At 48.6% G+C, this 17,882-nt stretch overlaps 1 protein-coding gene across 1 annotated transcript in view; it reads left to right on the forward strand.

The window, feature by feature from the left end:
• Nucleotides 1-17,882, forward strand: part of DOCK2 (dedicator of cytokinesis 2) — a 383,680-nt gene that overhangs the window by 365,131 nt on the left and 667 nt on the right. The window contains exons 45-51 of the mRNA XM_036995173.2: nt 4,339-4,515; nt 5,946-6,029; nt 11,240-11,377; nt 13,019-13,146; nt 14,093-14,264; nt 15,314-15,434; nt 16,981-17,102. Of these exons, the coding sequence (XP_036851068.1) occupies nt 4,339-4,515; nt 5,946-6,029; nt 11,240-11,377; nt 13,019-13,146; nt 14,093-14,264; nt 15,314-15,434; nt 16,981-17,102 (942 nt within the window). The remainder of the gene's footprint in view (nt 1-4,338; nt 4,516-5,945; nt 6,030-11,239; nt 11,378-13,018; nt 13,147-14,092; nt 14,265-15,313; nt 15,435-16,980; nt 17,103-17,882) is intronic.

A 17,882-nucleotide genomic window follows, 5' to 3' on the forward strand; every position in this document is an offset into this window, starting at 1 on the left:
CAGGGACTGTGGCTTTTCCACTGATTGACCTGCAGCCATGAGCAGAGGACAGACATGTCTGACATTTCAAGTTACTGTATTATCAGCTTCAAGACCCCCTCACCCCAGCCCTTAATGCCTCCTGGTTGGCACCAGCCGCCTGCCAATCTCCTTTACATAGGTGCTCTCCAGACTCCTTTTCATAAGTATGGCCTAGACCTCAGGGAAGGTAGATATTAGTATTCTCCCATTTTACAGATCAGGGAACTGAGGTGCAGAGTGAATTAGCTGGCTGCTCAAACATTAGTAAAAGAGGTGGGATTTGACTTTAACCTCCCATATCAGGCGTCTGGACTGGACTTATTCTCTCATTCTTCCTCAGGGATACCCAGGCCACCCCAGCAATAAGTAGTATGCTGGAAAAGAAGAAACTATTCATGCCCTTTACTCATGGGACACAGTGACACATGATAAGCCTCACCAAGTGTCCCAGGCACTGCACCAAGGGCTTTATAGCATTATCCTATTTAACCTCACAAACCCTGTGAAGTGCAAACTATTACTAATCCCATTTTTGAGGTGAGGAATCAGAAACTTCCTGCAATCTGCAGTCTCTGCCCACTGGCCCGGTTGTGCCGTTTCCTCTGGCAGAAGTCAGCAAAGTGCCTCTCTCCTTGCAGCTGTCCGCACCACCCTGTAGGGAAACTGAGGCGTCCCTGCCTGCACTTCCCACCTCTCTCCACTCCGGAGTTTCTCCTCAAAGCACTTATCACCTCCTAATAGGCACATAATTTCCCTGCATGTTTATTATTATTATTATTATGTAGATTTTGAATATACCAATATATTGGAATATAAGCTCCACTAGAACAAAAGCTCCAGGAAGGTGGATTTTTGTCTGTTTTGTTCCCTGTTGTATCTCCAAGTGCAAAGAATAGTCCAAGGCACATAATTGGTGCTCAAGAATATTTGTTAAGTAAATCCACCAATCAATCACTCAATTAACATGCAGAAACCCATAATATCTGAATTAGTAACCTTATTTTTTGAACTCAAGATTCTGAAGTTAGGAAACTGTCAATGTTTTTGCTTTGTTCCACTTATCCCAGTATCTTCTGATAAAGGGTTGGGAAGACCTCCAAAAAATTGACCAGGGTGAATTTCTCTCTTCATAGCCTCCCTCTGTTGAGTTACCAAGAATTTCAGGATATCTCAGATACAAAAGTCTCATGCCTGCTGAGTGAGTTCATTTCCAAGCATTGGTTTTCATGTTACGTGGATTCATGTCTCATTCTCCGTGACTCCCTACTATAGGCTCCGACTATAGTACTGTTTGCACAGAGGTGTTTTCTGATAGGATTCAAGTGTAAGTTCTGTTTATGGAAGCTTCTTTCCTTGTCCTTGGCCCTGAGAGCCTGTAATCTCTACAAGAAGCCCTGATCTGAGGTTCAGAAACCCAAATTGAACTTGGTCATAAAAGAGCTGTACAATGTTGGACCAACGCTGTATGTCTCTACTGAGATACCCTCTGGAGGTCATTTAGTCCAAGAGCTACAAATGCAAATACCTTCAGAACCCAAGAAGATAATGGAAATATGTGAAACAGTCACATTAAGACAACAGAAAGCACTGAAGCTGTGACAAACTCCCACCACTTGTATTAAATTTTAAGAAATTAGAACTCATGTGCTGGCTGAATGATAGACCTTTCCAGGCCCATGTTGGCCTACAGATCTCCAGCGTGGCTCTCCATGTCTGGTTCTTGTCCAGTCCCATCATTTTGCTTATGAGGGAAAAAAGCCCACAGATTGGACTTGCCCTGACCATGTAAGATGGTGGAAAGAAGATGTGACGGTGATGCTGTCTTGTGCAGCCCACAGGGCTCCTGAGAGGGTCTGAGAAGGTGATACAGAGGAAATGCCTTTGAAGACTATGAAACGCCACTTGATGGCAAGGGATTACCTGCATGCCATCTTTTGGCTGATGGTCCTCCTCTCCTTTAAGACTGTTTCCAAAGTGCTTTCCCCCAATAGTCATTTTCCCCTCACAGCATGTTTGGCAAGGGTTATACACCGACACTACTGATAAGGAAACAGAGACCCAGTTTAGGCAAGAGACCAGTGATTTGAGGGTTTAACTAAGTCCTAACAACCAATTTAAGACAAGTTTGGTAGCACAGCAGGGTCTGTCTGTGGTGGGAGAGGCTCACCTTTGGACTCAGGAATACCCGAGTTCTCTGCCCAGCTCTGCCACCATCTGCTCTTGGGCAAGGGCCTTAACCTGCTATCAGGGGAATTAAAGGAGAGCCTGTATGTGACATTTCCCAGCGTGCACTGGCATACAGGAGGCAACTATCAAATGGAGCCCTCTCCATTATCATGATCATTGCTTTTATTCCTGTTAGCAACTCCTGAGAGCCAGGCCCTCCACCAAATATATAACCCCCATAACCACTCAGAGAGCTGCTGTAAACTCAGTCTGCACAAATACCCGTAGGTGAGAAACCAGGAGAATTTTCTTTCTCATTCTCTGTTCCTGATGGCTCTAATGAGGTTCAAAAATAGCTTTAGGAATGAGGAGAAAAGCCAATCAATAGGACTTTCCATTTTTAATAACTCACCTTAAAGCCTGGCTTTCAGTCATACCAGGCTGTTATTGAAATCCAGGTGTGGTGCTGGGTTCAATCCCAGTGGTCGTGATAGATTTTCCTCAGAACTCAGTCTAGACCTCAGTTTCATAAAACCCCTGCAGGACTGGTCTATGTGCCTGAAAGAAACTAGACCATGGGTTGCAGCTTGTGGAATGTGGACGGCAGCAACCCACCAGGCCAGCAGCTTCCCCTTCACTTCCTTCTCCTCCTTGTGTGTTTATGTATGTGTGTGTAAGCCTATACGTGTGTGCATGTTTGGAGGTGTGTGTGTGTGTGTGAGAGAAAGAAAGGGAGTGACAGTGACACAGACAGAAGGGAATCTATTCCCAGGGCCTTCCTACTTCAGAGAGCAGCTACCTTCAAAAATGCCCAAAAAGAAGGAAAGGAGGTGCAAAGGCTAAGGATTTCCCAGGGATTCAAATAAATGGTTTAAAAAGATGACCAAGAACATGGCTGTAAAGACTGGCTCTGCCCTTCTCATATACCCAGTGGTTATAATAACAATCAGGTGACAATTTTTAAAGAACTGTGCTGTGAGTCCAGAGTCATATTATCTCAAATAGCCTTTACTATGCAATGAGGCAGGCACTGGGTCACCACCATTCCACAGATGATTCAACTCAGTGTCCCTTCCACCATGAAGTTTTCTCCAGTTGCTTGACCCTTCCCGGCAGCCCCTACCCTGCCTCGGCCAGGGAGTCTTCCCTTCGCAGGCAAGCTGTTATTCTGTGTCCTAACACCTATAAGAGTTTATAACAATAGCTACCAGCTACTCTCTACGGTATATTTTCTTATCCTCGTTTTACCAGTGAGTCAACTGAGGCCCAGAAAGTTCAGGAAATTTTCCCAAAGTCACACAGCTAGAAAAAATGGCAGAGCTGAGATTTGCACTGTTTTCTTTAGTGTAGCTTAGGGGGTGGGCAAAACATGGTCTGTGGGCCAGATCGCACCCAAACCTATTTTTGTAAATACTGTGATTGGAGCAATCAATCTCCCTTATTTACACATTTCTTTCTCCCTACAATAACAGAGTTGAGTAGTTGCAATAGAGAACATTGCCCCACAAACTCTAAAATAATTATTAACTGGCCTTTTCACTGATATTTGCAGACGCCTTGTTTAGTTTTTTATTCCAGATCCCATGCTCTTGACTGCACTGCTTTGCTAGTTAGCATTTGATGGCACTCTGTTTATATTGCTTTTAGTTTACAGTGTTTGGTTTTATCTTCCCAACTAAACCGAGTCTACCTTGGAGCTGTGAGCATTCATACAACAGCCAATCCTAGGACCTCCTACAGGCCAGGCTAGGTGATCATATCACCAGTGGTTCTGGTGCCTCAAACTAATAGCTCAGACATGGTAGGTGCACAAGCAATACTAGATGGGTTGAATTGGAGTGTTTCACCCAAGTAATGACAGAAAACCTTCCCTTGAGCTGAAACCCTAGCAAGTGCTTGACACTTCCTGCCTCCAAGTCCCCACCTCCCCTGCCTCCACCTCCCTTTCTCACTAAGCAGAAAGTTAGTGTGTCTCTCCCCAGACTGCAGACAGCCCTCAGAGCTCACTACCTACAGTAAGAGCCTGCTCCAGCCCCTTGGGGAGCATTGCCTCATTTGAATTCCAGCTCCAGATGAAATCCATACCAATAATGAACCGTTTTTAAAGTGAACTGCTAAGGCCCTTTCTTCTTGGTGATCTCGCTTCAACAGACCACAATTAGCCCTCTGGAGAATGCCATTGAAACCATGTCCACAGCCAATGAGAAGATCCTGATGATGATAAACCAGTACCAGAGTGACGACAGCCTTCCCATTAACCCACTTTCCATGCTCCTGAATGGGATCGTGGACCCTGCTGTCATGGGAGGGTTCGCCAAGTACGAGAAGGTGAGGACTTCCACTCTCCAGGCTGCAGTGAGGACGAGCTGTGGTGGGAGGGCCCAGGGGGCAGGAGCAGCTGCACATCACTCATCTCTGTGACTCTTTTCCCCCCAAAGGGACAGTTCAGCTCAGTTGGACCTCATATACCTTTCAGAGCATCAACAGCCTCATTTGTGACCCCTTCCCCCCACCCCGCTCTCTCAATGCCATACTCTGCGGTGGCAGGAAGGGGCAGGGGTCTTGGCCCTTACCCCATTGGGCATATCCAGGCACCTCTGTTGAGGAAAGGCTTTAGAGTGACCACGAACCAGATCATAAAAGTACAGGAGCCACAAACCAAAGTACATGCTGCTCGTGTAAACACGTCTCATACAGACAATTGAAAAGACCTCTACAAGTGGAAAGAATGAAACCAAGAATCTGTGAAAATATAGATAGGATAGGAGAACAACTACAAAAGTGGGGCAAGTTGTGATCTAGACATCCAGGTCATAAGGGCTCCCCAGGAATCCCCACACATATGAGCTGCAGATTACGTTTTTGATCCTCCTGGTGTCCATGGCAAAAAGGGAAATGCCATTGGTTATATTAGTCACATTTCCAACTGAAGGAAAAATACCAATTTCTTAATAGCTTTTCCCAGCATTGAAGCAGAATAGAAAGTCCATATTTGGTTTCCACTTAGGCCATACATTAGTGGGTCACTGAGGAGAAAAAAGTACTCCTCATTCTAATAAATCTCATGAGGAATTCTGTTATTTTTTCTGTGTCATCAGTTAATATATAAAAAAAGAATACAACACAGTAGAATAATTCCAGGGACAGTAATTCCAGTTACCCAGTCAGTTTTTCAGCTACCAGTCCATATAGTCATCGCTGGTAACCCTTTGTTCAGCTTTGAAAAATATGTTTGTGTGTGTGTGTGTGTGTGTGTGTATATATACACACACACACACACATATATATGTGCACTAACTAAGGACATGAATCCCAGAAAGAGCTAGGGTCTACCAGGGTCACATGCAGTGAGGAAAGTGGTGAACTGAGCTGGAACCACCCCCAGGTGAAATTCCTCCCTGAGTTCTTCTCCCCAAGGCAATGCTCTCAAACTTGAATGTGCACCAGGATCCCCTGCAGGGCTTTCGAACACACACAAATACCCCACTCCCAGAGGTTCTGAATCAGTAGGTCTGGGTAGGACCCAAGAATTTACATCGCTGACAAGTTCCCGGGTGATGCTGATGCTTCTGGTAGGGGACCCCACTTTGAGAACTGCTTCCCTGGGGTTTGTGATCCTTCCTGCTGGGTACTGACCTGAGCCCCCAGAAGGAAGAAACTGTCCCTCTCAAATGGAATCCTCTCCCAGTGCCATAGGTGGGTTGTGGGGTCCACGCCAACTGCACAGGAAACCCGAAATGCCTGTCTGTCCTCCCCAGGCCTTCTTCACTGAAGAGTACACCAGGGACCACCCCGAGGACCAGGACAAGCTCAGCCGCCTCAAGGACCTGATTGCATGGCAGGTGAAGCAGCACTGGACTGGGAGAGATCATCTCCCTCCCTCGCCCGGGTTCCCTGGCCCTTTGCTAGGTAGCCTCTGGCTGCCATGGCCTCATTTAACCTCTGCTTGTGTCCCTTGGATTTCAGCCTGTCTTCTGACTCTGCATCTTTCCTCAGCAGGCTCATCCTGGAAGCAGGATTTGGGGCACTGTACCCTTGGGGTGCTCTATAGGTGCCAGATGGCAATGCCATGCTGCATGTCACTGAAATTGCACCTTTGGGTGTTGAATTCAAAGAAGGTGGCTTTTCCCAGGGGAATGAAATGAAAGCCAGGCACTCACACACCCACCACCACCTTACCCCCCACCCAGCAGGTGCCAGTCAGACCATAGAGGATTTTGACCCCCAGCCTCACCTTTCCTCCTTCTAAGGCTGACCCAGCTTGCAGCAGATAATGCTCAGATGGATATCTGGTTTTGAAAATAAGTGAGGCCTTCAGTTGGTTTTCAGTTAAAGGGGCTGCGTTCTGCAGGAGCTGCTCAGCCCTCTGGGGCCAAGCCAAAGACTCAGCAGGCACTGTCTCCCCAGCCGCTGCTCACCCCCACCCCCAGTCTTTGCCGGACTTCCCTACATCCTTCTCTCCGTGCACTGTGCCCCTCTCTTCCACGCCCTCCTCTCTGACTTCCTTCTGTGCATCTCTCTCTGTGCCCCTGTCCCCCTCTGCTTCCCTTCCTCTTCTCTCCTCACTTCCCATCTCCTCCCCTCCTTTCTCTGGCTCCCTCCCTCATGTTTCCCTCTCTCTCCCTGTATTTCTCTCTCCCTTTACTCCTCTCCTCCCCCCTCCCTGGAGAAGAAACAATCCATCAGATACAGCCCCCCCGACCCCCCAACAACTAGAGGCTTTCAAAGGACAGGCTCCCCCTCCAGGCCAGCGGCAGCCCCTCCTCAAACATCCACCTGCTCTCCATGGAGCCCTCGGCACCCAGCACACAGGCTGGGCTCCAGAGGGCAGGGGCTGGAGGGGGCATGGGTGGGAGCAGGGGCAGCAGTTTGCCGCTGGCTGTCCTCCCTCCCTCCCTTCTTGCCAGTTACTGTGCAAAGAAAAGCCAGCTATTGTGGTAAGGGGTTTTTGTTACTCTAGGGAAATCAGGGAACGAGAAACATTGGGTGCAGCCTCTTTTCTTAAAATAAGGATTCCTAATTCAGGTCCCTCTCTGCCTCTGCCAATTAATGCAAAGTGAGGCTTTAAAAATGAAATACCAAGTGCTGCACAGACGCTGTTTCCTGAATGCACTTTGTGTGTCTGGAATTTTCTCAGCCTTCTTACCTTGTGCCATCTGTGAAACCCAAACATCCCCCAGAATCCCCAGTCGTTCAAGGTCATTCAAAGATGATATTCCCCCCTTACCACCCCCAACCTGGCAAGCAGGAAGGCCAGGCTTTGATTGGTTCCCTTCCCCAGATATTTCTGGGGTGCCCTGGAAGGGCTCACATGTCCCCCAAAGCATGGACCTCACCCTCACAGCACAGCTGATATGAGGTTGTGCCTTCTAAGAAAATTCTGCCAAAATCTTGGAGGTCATGGAAGGACAATACAAAGAAGGGAGACTTTGAAAGCATATACAGCATTAGATGTTGCAGCTTCTAAGAGCCGTTGGCTAGACCTCTTTGGAGGTCGCCCCCTAGTGGCCACCTTCTCCTTAGCATGGCCCCCTTCCCCTTGCCACCAAGCTACCAAGGCCATTCAGCCGCACAAAGATTTCCAGGGGCCATGTCCCTTCTGCCCAGGGTCCAGGCACCCTAACTATGGGCACTTGCACTCAAAAGATGCTTCCCTGCCCGTGGTGCACGCAGCCTTTTCACATTATTACAGACAGCAAACAAGCTCATCCTCGTCCATTCGATTCATTCTTGCTCCTTATATTTAGTGAGCCCCTGTTGTATGCTGGCAAGAGAAAGATGGTGCTGGACAAAATCAGGCCTGCCCCCTGCTCTCTTGGAGCTTAATTCTAGATTGGATCTTGGTTTCATAAAAATCAGATACACTTTGAATTTTCTCAAAACATTGGGTGTAGTTGCATCCAGTCTAGCAATCCAACAAAAGGTACAGCTTTCAAAATACTTTTTGTGTTCAAGCTTTCACAGATTTTAAGATCGGTTGCTTCTGAATTTTTTCTTTAAGAAGATTATATTTATTGGCAAGGAAAGATGTCTACAATATATTTTTCTTTAAACATTTTGTGAAATACCACATAAAGAAAAATATACATACCAAAAATATACAGCTCGATGATATATTTACAAAGCATACACCCTTTTGACCACTGCCCAGATGAAGAAATAGAATTCTGATAGCACCCAGAAGCCCACTCTGGGTCTTCCAGTAGTCATTGCCAGCCCTCTCCAAGGCTAACCACTATCCTGCTTTTACAGTAATCGTTTTCTTGCTTTAAAAATAGTGTTTACCACTCAGGCACTCTTCCTGAAAGCTGTAGTTGACTTTTGCTTATTTTTGACGTTATATACATAGGGATTTTTTTGTGTCTAACTTATTTGTTCAATATTACATTTATAAAATTCATTCATTTTGTTGTACATAGCCATCATTCATTCATTTTCATTGATATCTAATAGTCTGTACCAAAATGTATTTATTTATTTTTCAACGTATGGAGATTTAGGTTGATTTCAGTCAAGGCTATTACAGGTAATGCTGTTCTGAACATCTTTTTATGTGTCTTTTTGGCACACACATGCACAAGTTCTGTTGGGTGTGTACCTGGGCATGGAACTGGCTATGTTATATGTGAATATCTGGTTCCAGTAGGTACTTCCGAACTTCCGTCAGCAAAGGTTAGTTTTTGCCTGTTCTTGACCTTCATATAAATAGTACTATACAGTAGGTACTACTGTGTCTGGCTTTCTTTGCTCAACACAATGCCTTTGAGATTCATCCTGGCTGCTGCATATATCAGAGGTTTGTCTATTTTGTTTCCAATATCCATTGTATGACTACACAATATACCAGTAACATACCAATTTATTCTTCCATTCTTCTAGGGTAGGCACTGGAGCTGTTTGCAGGTTTTGTGTAGTATGAATGAAGTTCTTGCTCATGTCTTTTGGTGGACATAAGCACTCAAGTCCCTCAGTATATGTCTAGTAGTGGGATTGCCAGGTCATGATCTTAGCCTTACTGAATACCAAGGAAGTTTTCCAAAGAACCAACCTTGGGTTTGTCAATCTTTTCTGTTGTAAGTTTGTTTTCTTATTCATTCATGTCTACTCTTACCTCTATTTCATTTCTTTGACCCTCTTTAGGTTTAATTTTTTGTTCTTTTACTAATATCTTGAGACGAATGTTTAGCTAACTTTTTTCTGTTCTAATATGTAAAACCACAGCTATAAACTTACTTCCATTTACAACTTTAACTATATTTCACTAGTTTTTATATGTGATATATCTGTTATCATTCCTTTCTTTTTAAATTAAATCTTTGTCTTGTCTCATAGATGGAGAAATTTTTGTCTGTTTCTATATGTTAATGAATTTTAAATAATGTTTTTTAGGCCCTCTTTATTCTCTCTGTTTCTTTCAAGTTAGTTTATTCATTCCATCATTCCTTCCTTACTTCTTGATTTCTTTCCTACCTGTTGGTTCTGATCTCTGTCTTTCATATTTGAGATTTTCCTCCAATGTCGGGTGATCCTTGGCAGTTTCTTCATAGTTAAGAGCAAGGCACTAAGAGCTGAATGAAACTGTGTACATGAGAGATGGCTTTGTCAACTGAGGTGTCCGTGTGGTAACTGAGTGACCTATGAATGTCTGTATAACTTGGGTCAGTTAATCTCCAGAGAGATCCTTAAAGCTGCTGCACAAGAAGGTAACCTGGCTGCTGTACTGCTGGAACTTGGGGATTGGGAAGTGAAGGTCCCACTGCCAGTATGCGGGCTTTCCCTTCAACCCGGTTCCCATGCAGCTTCTCACCCTGTCCTCTGTATGTCTGGTACCGTTAGCCTACATTTCATTGTTCTGATTGTTCTAGAGGATTAGCTCCTGTTTCCTGGGGAAATGGGTGGGCAAAATGCTTGGCTACAGGTCACGTGGTAAGAACCTGGAGCTCTAACTGCTCCTGTCACAGAATTTCAACCCATGCCTTTATGTTCAGCCCCTCAATTCACCCTAGCTTTTCTGGGGTTCCTAGTGCCTATAATCCTTGAGCCCCTCCTGGGTTCCTAGAGGCAGATTGGCCTCGTCTTATCACCAATTCCCTCCTCTGCCCTAGAAGGTCTCTTTCCATACTCCATCCTCCTGACAGATTGTGGGTCACGTTCACAGATGTCTCCTAGTTTCACTGAAGAGTTCAGTTTCTCCCTTATCTCGTCATTGTGGGGAGACCTCCAAGAAGAGGCAGAAATGTCTTTATGTCACCATCATGGAGACCTTTCTGTTCACAATAATATATATTCTATCTCTTCGCACCCCTAGTTATGTTTCCCCAAGGCCACACTGCTTCCTCAGCCGTTGCCTCTAGCAGTGGCCACCTCAGCTTGAATGGTCTCCCTTCTATCTACCATTTAGACAGTATCCACTGATTTCATTTGTTGATAAATAAAGTTTAACTCCCTCATGTCAGTCACCTGCTCCTCCATCCTCCTCCCAAGGCTTTTATATCACTTTAAAAAAATTCTCTATTGGCTGTCTAACTAAGTGTACTAACACGTCTGTATCTTTGTCCAGCACCCACATAAAGTATAACCGGATTTCCCGTGTCGTAACAGGCTGCGCCCACCCCTCCTTTTCCTTTCAGCCCTTCCCTTCTATCCCACAGCTTCTGACAGTCATACTTTCCCTTCTGCATGACCAAGAACTTCTTGGGCAACACTTCAGTCAGAGCAACACAGATTCTCCTCCTCTGGCCCTGAAGGCTGCCTCACAGTGGATTCCATAAGGAGGAGACACTCCCAGACATATAACCTCTAAAGGGGGGAGCAACCATCCTGTTTGGCAAGGGCAGCTGGAGCTCTTTCTCCCATTTCCAGAGCAAACCCCAAGGCCTCAGCTTTCCCACTTCTCAGGACTGGCAAACCTGTGTGAAGGTCCCTGAGGACCCCAAGGCCCTTGATGAATTCTTAGCAGGCAGACGTGACTTTCTGCCTTTCTGGGCCGAGTCCCAGGCTGAGGCCAGGTAGCCAGCCTCTGGCTCACCGTTCACCACACCTTTCTCTCCAGATCCCCTTCCTGGGAGCTGGAATTAAGATCCATGAGAAAAGGGTGTCAGAAAATCTGCGGCCCTTCCATGACCGGATGGAAGAATGTTTCAAGAACCTGAAAGTGAAAGTGGAAAAGGAGTATGGTGTCCGAGAGATGGTATGGATGGTGCCTGTGGCCGGGAGGGCCGAGCCAGGGTGGAGTGGGGCGGGGGAGGATGGTGGGGATGGAACTGGCAGGCACCCAGCAGGTGAGCCTGCCCGCAAGGTGCAGACCCTGAGGGCCAGCATCGTTGGAGCTGAAGATCCAGGGGACCTTCCTATAAATGTGCCCTCAAAAGTCACCCCCACATAAACACCAGGTGCAAATGGAGCCCTTAGCTCTTAAGGGTCCGTGCTAATAATAAAAGTCACATTGACAAAATCCCTACTATGTGCCTGGCCTGATCTAGGTCTCACCTACTAGGTCATGTAGTCCTTACAACAAGCCTGGGAAGTAGGAATGATTTTCAACCCCTTGTATCTCTGCTGGAGGTTTGGAAGTGTTAAGTAATAACACAAAGACTGCATAGCAAGTGAGCACAGGGCAGACCTTTCACCGGCTCTGTTGGCCTCCCAGTGCTTTGGGCCACCCATAAGCTCCGTGATCTAAAGAGGCCACTGGCCTGCTGCTCTCAGGGACATCTTCACTATCCTCTTCCCAGAAAGTGGAGTCATAAAACATCAAGGCTGTGCAGTCCCTTAGAGCCATCTGGCCCAATCCTCTGATTTTACATATGGGAAAACTGAGGCCTGCAGAGGGAAGGTGAGTGACTGGCAGAGTGTATAGGTGAACTCACGTCTTTCATCTTCTGGGCCAAGAGCTTTTCTATGAGGCAAGTTTTCTCTCCCAACAGTTATATGACACTGCAGTGCAATCCTGATATTAACTACTCAGAAGTAGGTCAGATTGTTCAGGTCAATACCAAAGCCCTCCACCAAACTCTCCTCACTTCGGGTATAGGGTTTCCAGGCCACCTGCACTTCTGACCAAGTGGTTACAGATTTGGAGGTTCCCACTGCCCTTTTCAGGTTCAAGAATTCCACCGAACTCAAGGAAGCATTACCTTTGTGATTACAGTTTTATTATAAAGAATGCAAATAAGGACCAGCCAAATGAAGAAGACACCTGGGGTGAGGTCTGGGAGGGTCCCAAACACACGGCTTGTATCCTCAGAACACATCACCCTAGGTCCCCACCAGCATATCAGTGTGGGTCACCAGCCAGGAAAGCTCCCCTCAGTCTACCTGTGGAGAGCTCTTATTGGGGCTTCATTATATAGTCACAATGAGATGAATTGTTTGTGTCTCGTGATTGAAATCAGTCTCCAGCCCCGTCCCCTCTGCGGTGGCTGAGTTGACATTACCTGGTTCGAGCCCAGCCTCAGCCCTGTAGTCACAAGGCTAGTCTTTTGGTCCAGTCAGACTCCATCCTGTCTTCTCATTAGCAAAAAGGGGCCACCGCAAATAACAAAGACACTCCTGTCACTGGGGAAATTGCAAGAATTGAGAGATCACCTCCCAGGAACCTGGAATAAAGGCCAGCCAAATTCTTTATTAAACAACAACTCCCTAGCCTCAGCCAGCCAGAAAGATTTTGTACTAGTGCCGTGTTCTGCCCCACGGCTCCAGCTGGGAGGATGTGGGAGGCAGGAACCAGCAGATGGGGAAGGATACAGCAATAAGGTAGAAGCCGCATTACCTAACTCCCACCCCACCCCTGGGCCTGACTGCTAACCTCACTCTTCTCCCCCACCTGCAGCCCGACTTCGAGGACAGGAGAGTAGGCCGCCCCCGGTCGATGCTGCGCTCCTATAGGCAGATGTCCATCATCTCTATGGCTTCCATGAACTCCGACTGCAGCACCCCCAGCAAGACACCCACTGAGAGGTCAGTCCCTGCCCCAGGCAGTGCCTGCACCCATGCCCCATCCCCTCTCAGCCTCCAGCAGAGCCTCGCCAATTCAGCTTCTGTGTCTAAGTCTGCCTCCTGGCCCTTCTGTTTAAAAGCCTTTCCCCACCTGGTGCCTCATTAAAACCCTCACAACCGCCCTGTGAAGCTGCTGACTTGAGTGCATCATAAGAGGGTCATCTGACCCTGAGAGGTAAGGCAGCTTTTCCTGAGGCAGGCCCTGCAAGACTAGCCCACAGCCCACAGCCCACAGCCCTCCCTCTCCCGGCCAAGCCATCTTCCTCAGCCAACCAGAGTCCCCCACACGGCCTGCTCAGTCCTGCATCTTCCCGGGGCTGCCAGGGGCCCATCCCCCAGGATTAGCACCACAGAGCTCCTCCTCCTGCACCCACCCATCTGTCAGGGGCCCCGGCCTCCACCCGGAGAAACGGCTCTCCCCTCCCACCTTCCGGGAGCACTCTGCCCTACTGGCCCAACTCGACTGCTCTTAGAGTAGATACAAGATACCATGAATCTTGAGCCTGTGCTCACGCAGAGTATGCTGAGGGGGCCCTCACACTCATCTCATGGCCATGCTACAAGGTCACAGCAAGGTCCCCTTTACAGAAAGGAAATAATGGCTTAGGGAGGCTGAGTGATTAACTCAAATGCATCTAGTAAAGGGGGCAGTGTCTGGATCTGAATCCAAATCCATATGTTTAACCAGTTTTCTCTTCTCACTGCAGTCTGTCTTTCTAATAGCTGACCTCTTTCAATTTCACTTTACCCTGTATTTTGAATGTCTGAAAATTAATCAAGTAGCTCCCCAAAGTCTGCCAGGTAGGCTGATTTGCCCCCACCCCTGTAGTGACAGCTGGGTCCCTGCAAGGCAGTTCCACTAAAGCTCTAACTTCAGTTTCTATCTATTGTCCCTCTTGCCCTTCAGCTTCGACCTGGAATTAGCATCACCCAAGACTCCAAAAGCAGAGCAGATGGAGCCAATCATCCCCGGGAACACTCTGCCGGAGGTGAAGCTGCGGAGGTCCAAGAAGCGGGCCAAGAGGAGCAGCGTTGTGTTCGCCGACGAGAAGGCCGCGGCCGAGTCGGACCTGAAGCGGGTGAGCAGCTATGGCAGGATACTTCTGCAGCACTGTCAGCAAGTCTCTGATGTGTGGCAGCCACTGTACACCAGGCACCGAGAAACTGTCCCGCCCAAGCCTCACCTTTGTGGTGTGGTGTGTGCCACAGAGGCGGTGGGCGCCTGGGGAGCAGGGCGCTGAAGCACTTGCCGTTGCCCATGCAGCCTGGACATGACAGAATCGGGGTTTGCACCCAGGCTGTCAGACTCCATCCAGCCTGTGTGTGTCTTTTCTACAGGGTTGTGTGAGGATGAGTGAGGCCACCTGTGCACCCACTGACTAGCCGAGCAACCCTCCCTGTGCTGGGCTGCTGTTTCCCCATCTCTGGGTCCTCTTCCCCCAACCCCGGGCTATTCTAACCCCTGACAGACTCCACTAGGCTCCTTCAGCGCCAGGGGTCCCACTGGGGATGCAGTTAGGAAAATCTCACTGCCCTCGCTTAGAGAGTTTTTGTTTTATAAACCAGTAAGTATTTAATAATGAGACTTATTAGCATTGGGTTCAGGTTTGAACCCCTGAAAGCTTCCCCCTGAAAGAAATCTGTTGAAGACATTCTGAAATCCTGGGAGTAGAGAAGGTTTAAGCTGTACTGGCAAGGGAGGGGCCCCAGATTGAAAGGCAAGGTGCCAGCTGAGACGCCTTCCCATGAGAAAGGCTCCTCTGCACACTTTCCAGTAGACTCAGAGGCTTGCCAAGAGAGAAGACTAGAAATAAGTTCTATGTTTTATAGTTCTATAGGATATCATTCACAGGGTAGTCTAGGTGACTGACCCACCCACCCCAACCCCTGGAGTTGTATAGTAGGCAACCTGTGCAACCACACATGGCAGGCTGGCGGTGCATGATGTAAAACAATAATGAACTTGGAGTTGGGTCCACAGAAGCCTTGCCAAGCCCTCATCATTGACTTTTCAGGGCCTAAGATTACCTTATGCTAAGCCTGTGTGTGTGTGTGTGTGTGTGTGTGTGTGTGTGTGTGTGTGTGTGTGTGTGTGTATGTGTGTGTATTATGTGTTATATTCATTCAGCTTTCCAGGAAGCATGAGTTCATGAGTGACACCAACCTCTCGGAGCATGCGGCCATCCCCCACAGGACATCCATTCTCTCTCAAATGAGTTTTGCCAGCCAGTCCATGCCCACCATCCCAGGTATGCACCCTGTGAGCATACAATGTATAGTCCAGACCTCCAGCCTAGCGGGTGGAGGATGGGTGGGAACTGTGTCTACACAGCAAAGTTGGCCAGGCATCCTGGAGGCAAGATGCTCTGCTCAGATCCCCCCTCAGACCCACCCATCCTATGGCTGAAATCACCCCAGCAGGTTGTACCTGAGGCTGGGGTGGAGGCCTGCTGTTATTCTGGTCCTCTGGATTCAGTGGGAGTCTATTTGTCACACCAGGTGGCCCTGCATTCTCATTTAGCCAGTCCTCCCCAGGGGCCAGAGGTCCATCCCTGGTATGTGCCTAAGCCCTGTAGTTTCTTTGTGGACTGGAATACTATTTCTGGAATTTACAGTAATCCTGCCACATCTACATTGGCGAGCATTTGCTACATAGGTGCTGCCTATTTCCTGCCACTCACCACACCTGGTGCAGAGGTCAGCAGCACACAGATGACTATCCCAACTCCCAGGAGGGAACCTGAGGCCCTGCCCGGGGACGCGCACACCCATGAGTGCTGCATCTGGCAGGCAGCAAGTCTGGCGTCTGCCACTCTGTGCCGGGCTCTCTGTGCCAAGGGCCAGAGGAAAGAGGGACAAGGCAGGCTGGGGCTGCCCTGCGTGGCTCAGCAGACAGGGCTCAGTGAAGACCTGTGCTCATTCCTGGGGGCTCGTCAGGCCAGGCTCTTCCTGACCTTCGGGATTTCACTTACACCTCAACACATACCTGTGAGGTAGATAATGTCGTCAGCCCCACTGGGTGGATGAGGAAGCTGAGGCACTGCAGATGTCAATCTCCTGCCTGTCTCCAGCTAATAAGTGGTAGAGGCGGATTTCAGACCCAGACCCTGTGCCCTGGAACCATGCCCCCAACCACCGCCCAGTCACACCAGGCAGAATGATCCCTACCTGGCAGTGGTGTGTACCTGAGCACGCAGTCTCTCACTGCTGCCCTCTCAGCATCCTGGAAGGCTATGCTCTTCCCCCCAACTTACCAGTGTCAAGACTGAGGGTCAGAAGGTAGCTGATTTTTCAGGTCTGTGTGACCCCTTGCTGGGGCTTTAAGCTCCAGCATTCCCCACAGGCCCCTGCCTTCAGGGAAAATGAGAAATCCAGGTTCCTGGTGTTGGGAGGCTAAGGAAGAGTACGCTCCCATGGTCTCCCTGCCTTGAGGCAAAAGGTTTTAGTCCCTGAGGAAGCCAGGGCCCCAGTGGCCAGGGCCTTCCTCCACCTCAGCCTCCATGTTGCCAGCATAGAAGCTCTCAGATGAGGTTTAAGTGGGGCCAGCAGGCAGGCCACTGTGGGGTTTGGCAAACCTCACCCAAGAGAACAGCTGCATGGGCCCTCAGCGCTGCAGGAAATGGGCCTCCCCACCTCCTGCCTAGCACCATGACGTGTGCTCCCTGCATCCTCTCTCTGTCCCCTGGACTGTCTCCCATGTGCCTCCTTGGGCCCCTCCTATCCCTTGGGCACCCCATCCTCTTCCCACCTGCTCACACCAGCTCTCTGCTTTCCTCCCAACCTTCTTGGTGGCAGGCATGCCTGGGATAGAGGATGCCAGCTCATCCCCCCGCCTCAGCCAGACCTTCTTCCCTCTCTCAGATGGGGACAAAAAGACACTCAAGCGGAAGAAAGTAAATCAGTTCTTCAAGACGATGGTGAGGAGCCAGATGGGTGGAAGGGTGGAAAGAGAGCAATGCCAAGACAGGAAGAAATGAGGGCATGTGTGTGGGCACCTGTGTGGCCACTCCCAGAGAAAGATCAGGACCCCCAAGGGCTGGGGCACTGGTCAGCAATGCCCAGAGTACAGCTCCTGGGCCGTGGTCACTCCTCTGAGCAGGACTGACCCCAGCTGGGTTGCAGGGATGCCAAAGGGATGTGCAGGGCCCTGAGACCTCAGAACTGGAGGCTGTCCTTTTCCTTAACTGGCATTTGGTGTACCCATCAGAACCACAGGAGACAATTGTCTTTGGAAGCTGAAAGTGCTTTTTAATTTTTTGAAAGAGATTTCCTTTTCAATATATATTACAAAATCCTACTAATTAAAAGTTAGTTCCCAAGCCCTGACTTCTTGAGTCCTACCTTCTATAGTACCTTGCTGGTCTTTGCCTGAGGTTAAGATGGTATTGTCAACACTTCTGATCTTCAAGATGGTATAAAAGCAAAACTCAGGTACTTCCACCCCTACAAGCTCATGACCAGCATTCAGTGGATTAGGCACTTTCCAAACATGATCCTACTTGACCCTCCACTGTCTCTGTGAGGATTTCATAAGACTCAACATTGTTAGGTAAGCAACTTGCCCAAGTGCACACAGTCCATGAAACAGCAAAGTGTGTGCTCTAATCACTGCATGGCACTGCCTTTCTGAATACACTTGAGGTCACAGTAGCTCATGTGCCATGGGCTTCAGGTGGGGGTCAGTTTAGAAGCCCGTG

This window comes from Manis javanica, chromosome 1 (genome assembly GCF_040802235.1).
Source record: "Manis javanica isolate MJ-LG chromosome 1, MJ_LKY, whole genome shotgun sequence".
In the NCBI taxonomy this organism is placed as follows: Eukaryota; Metazoa; Chordata; class Mammalia; order Pholidota; family Manidae; genus Manis; species Manis javanica.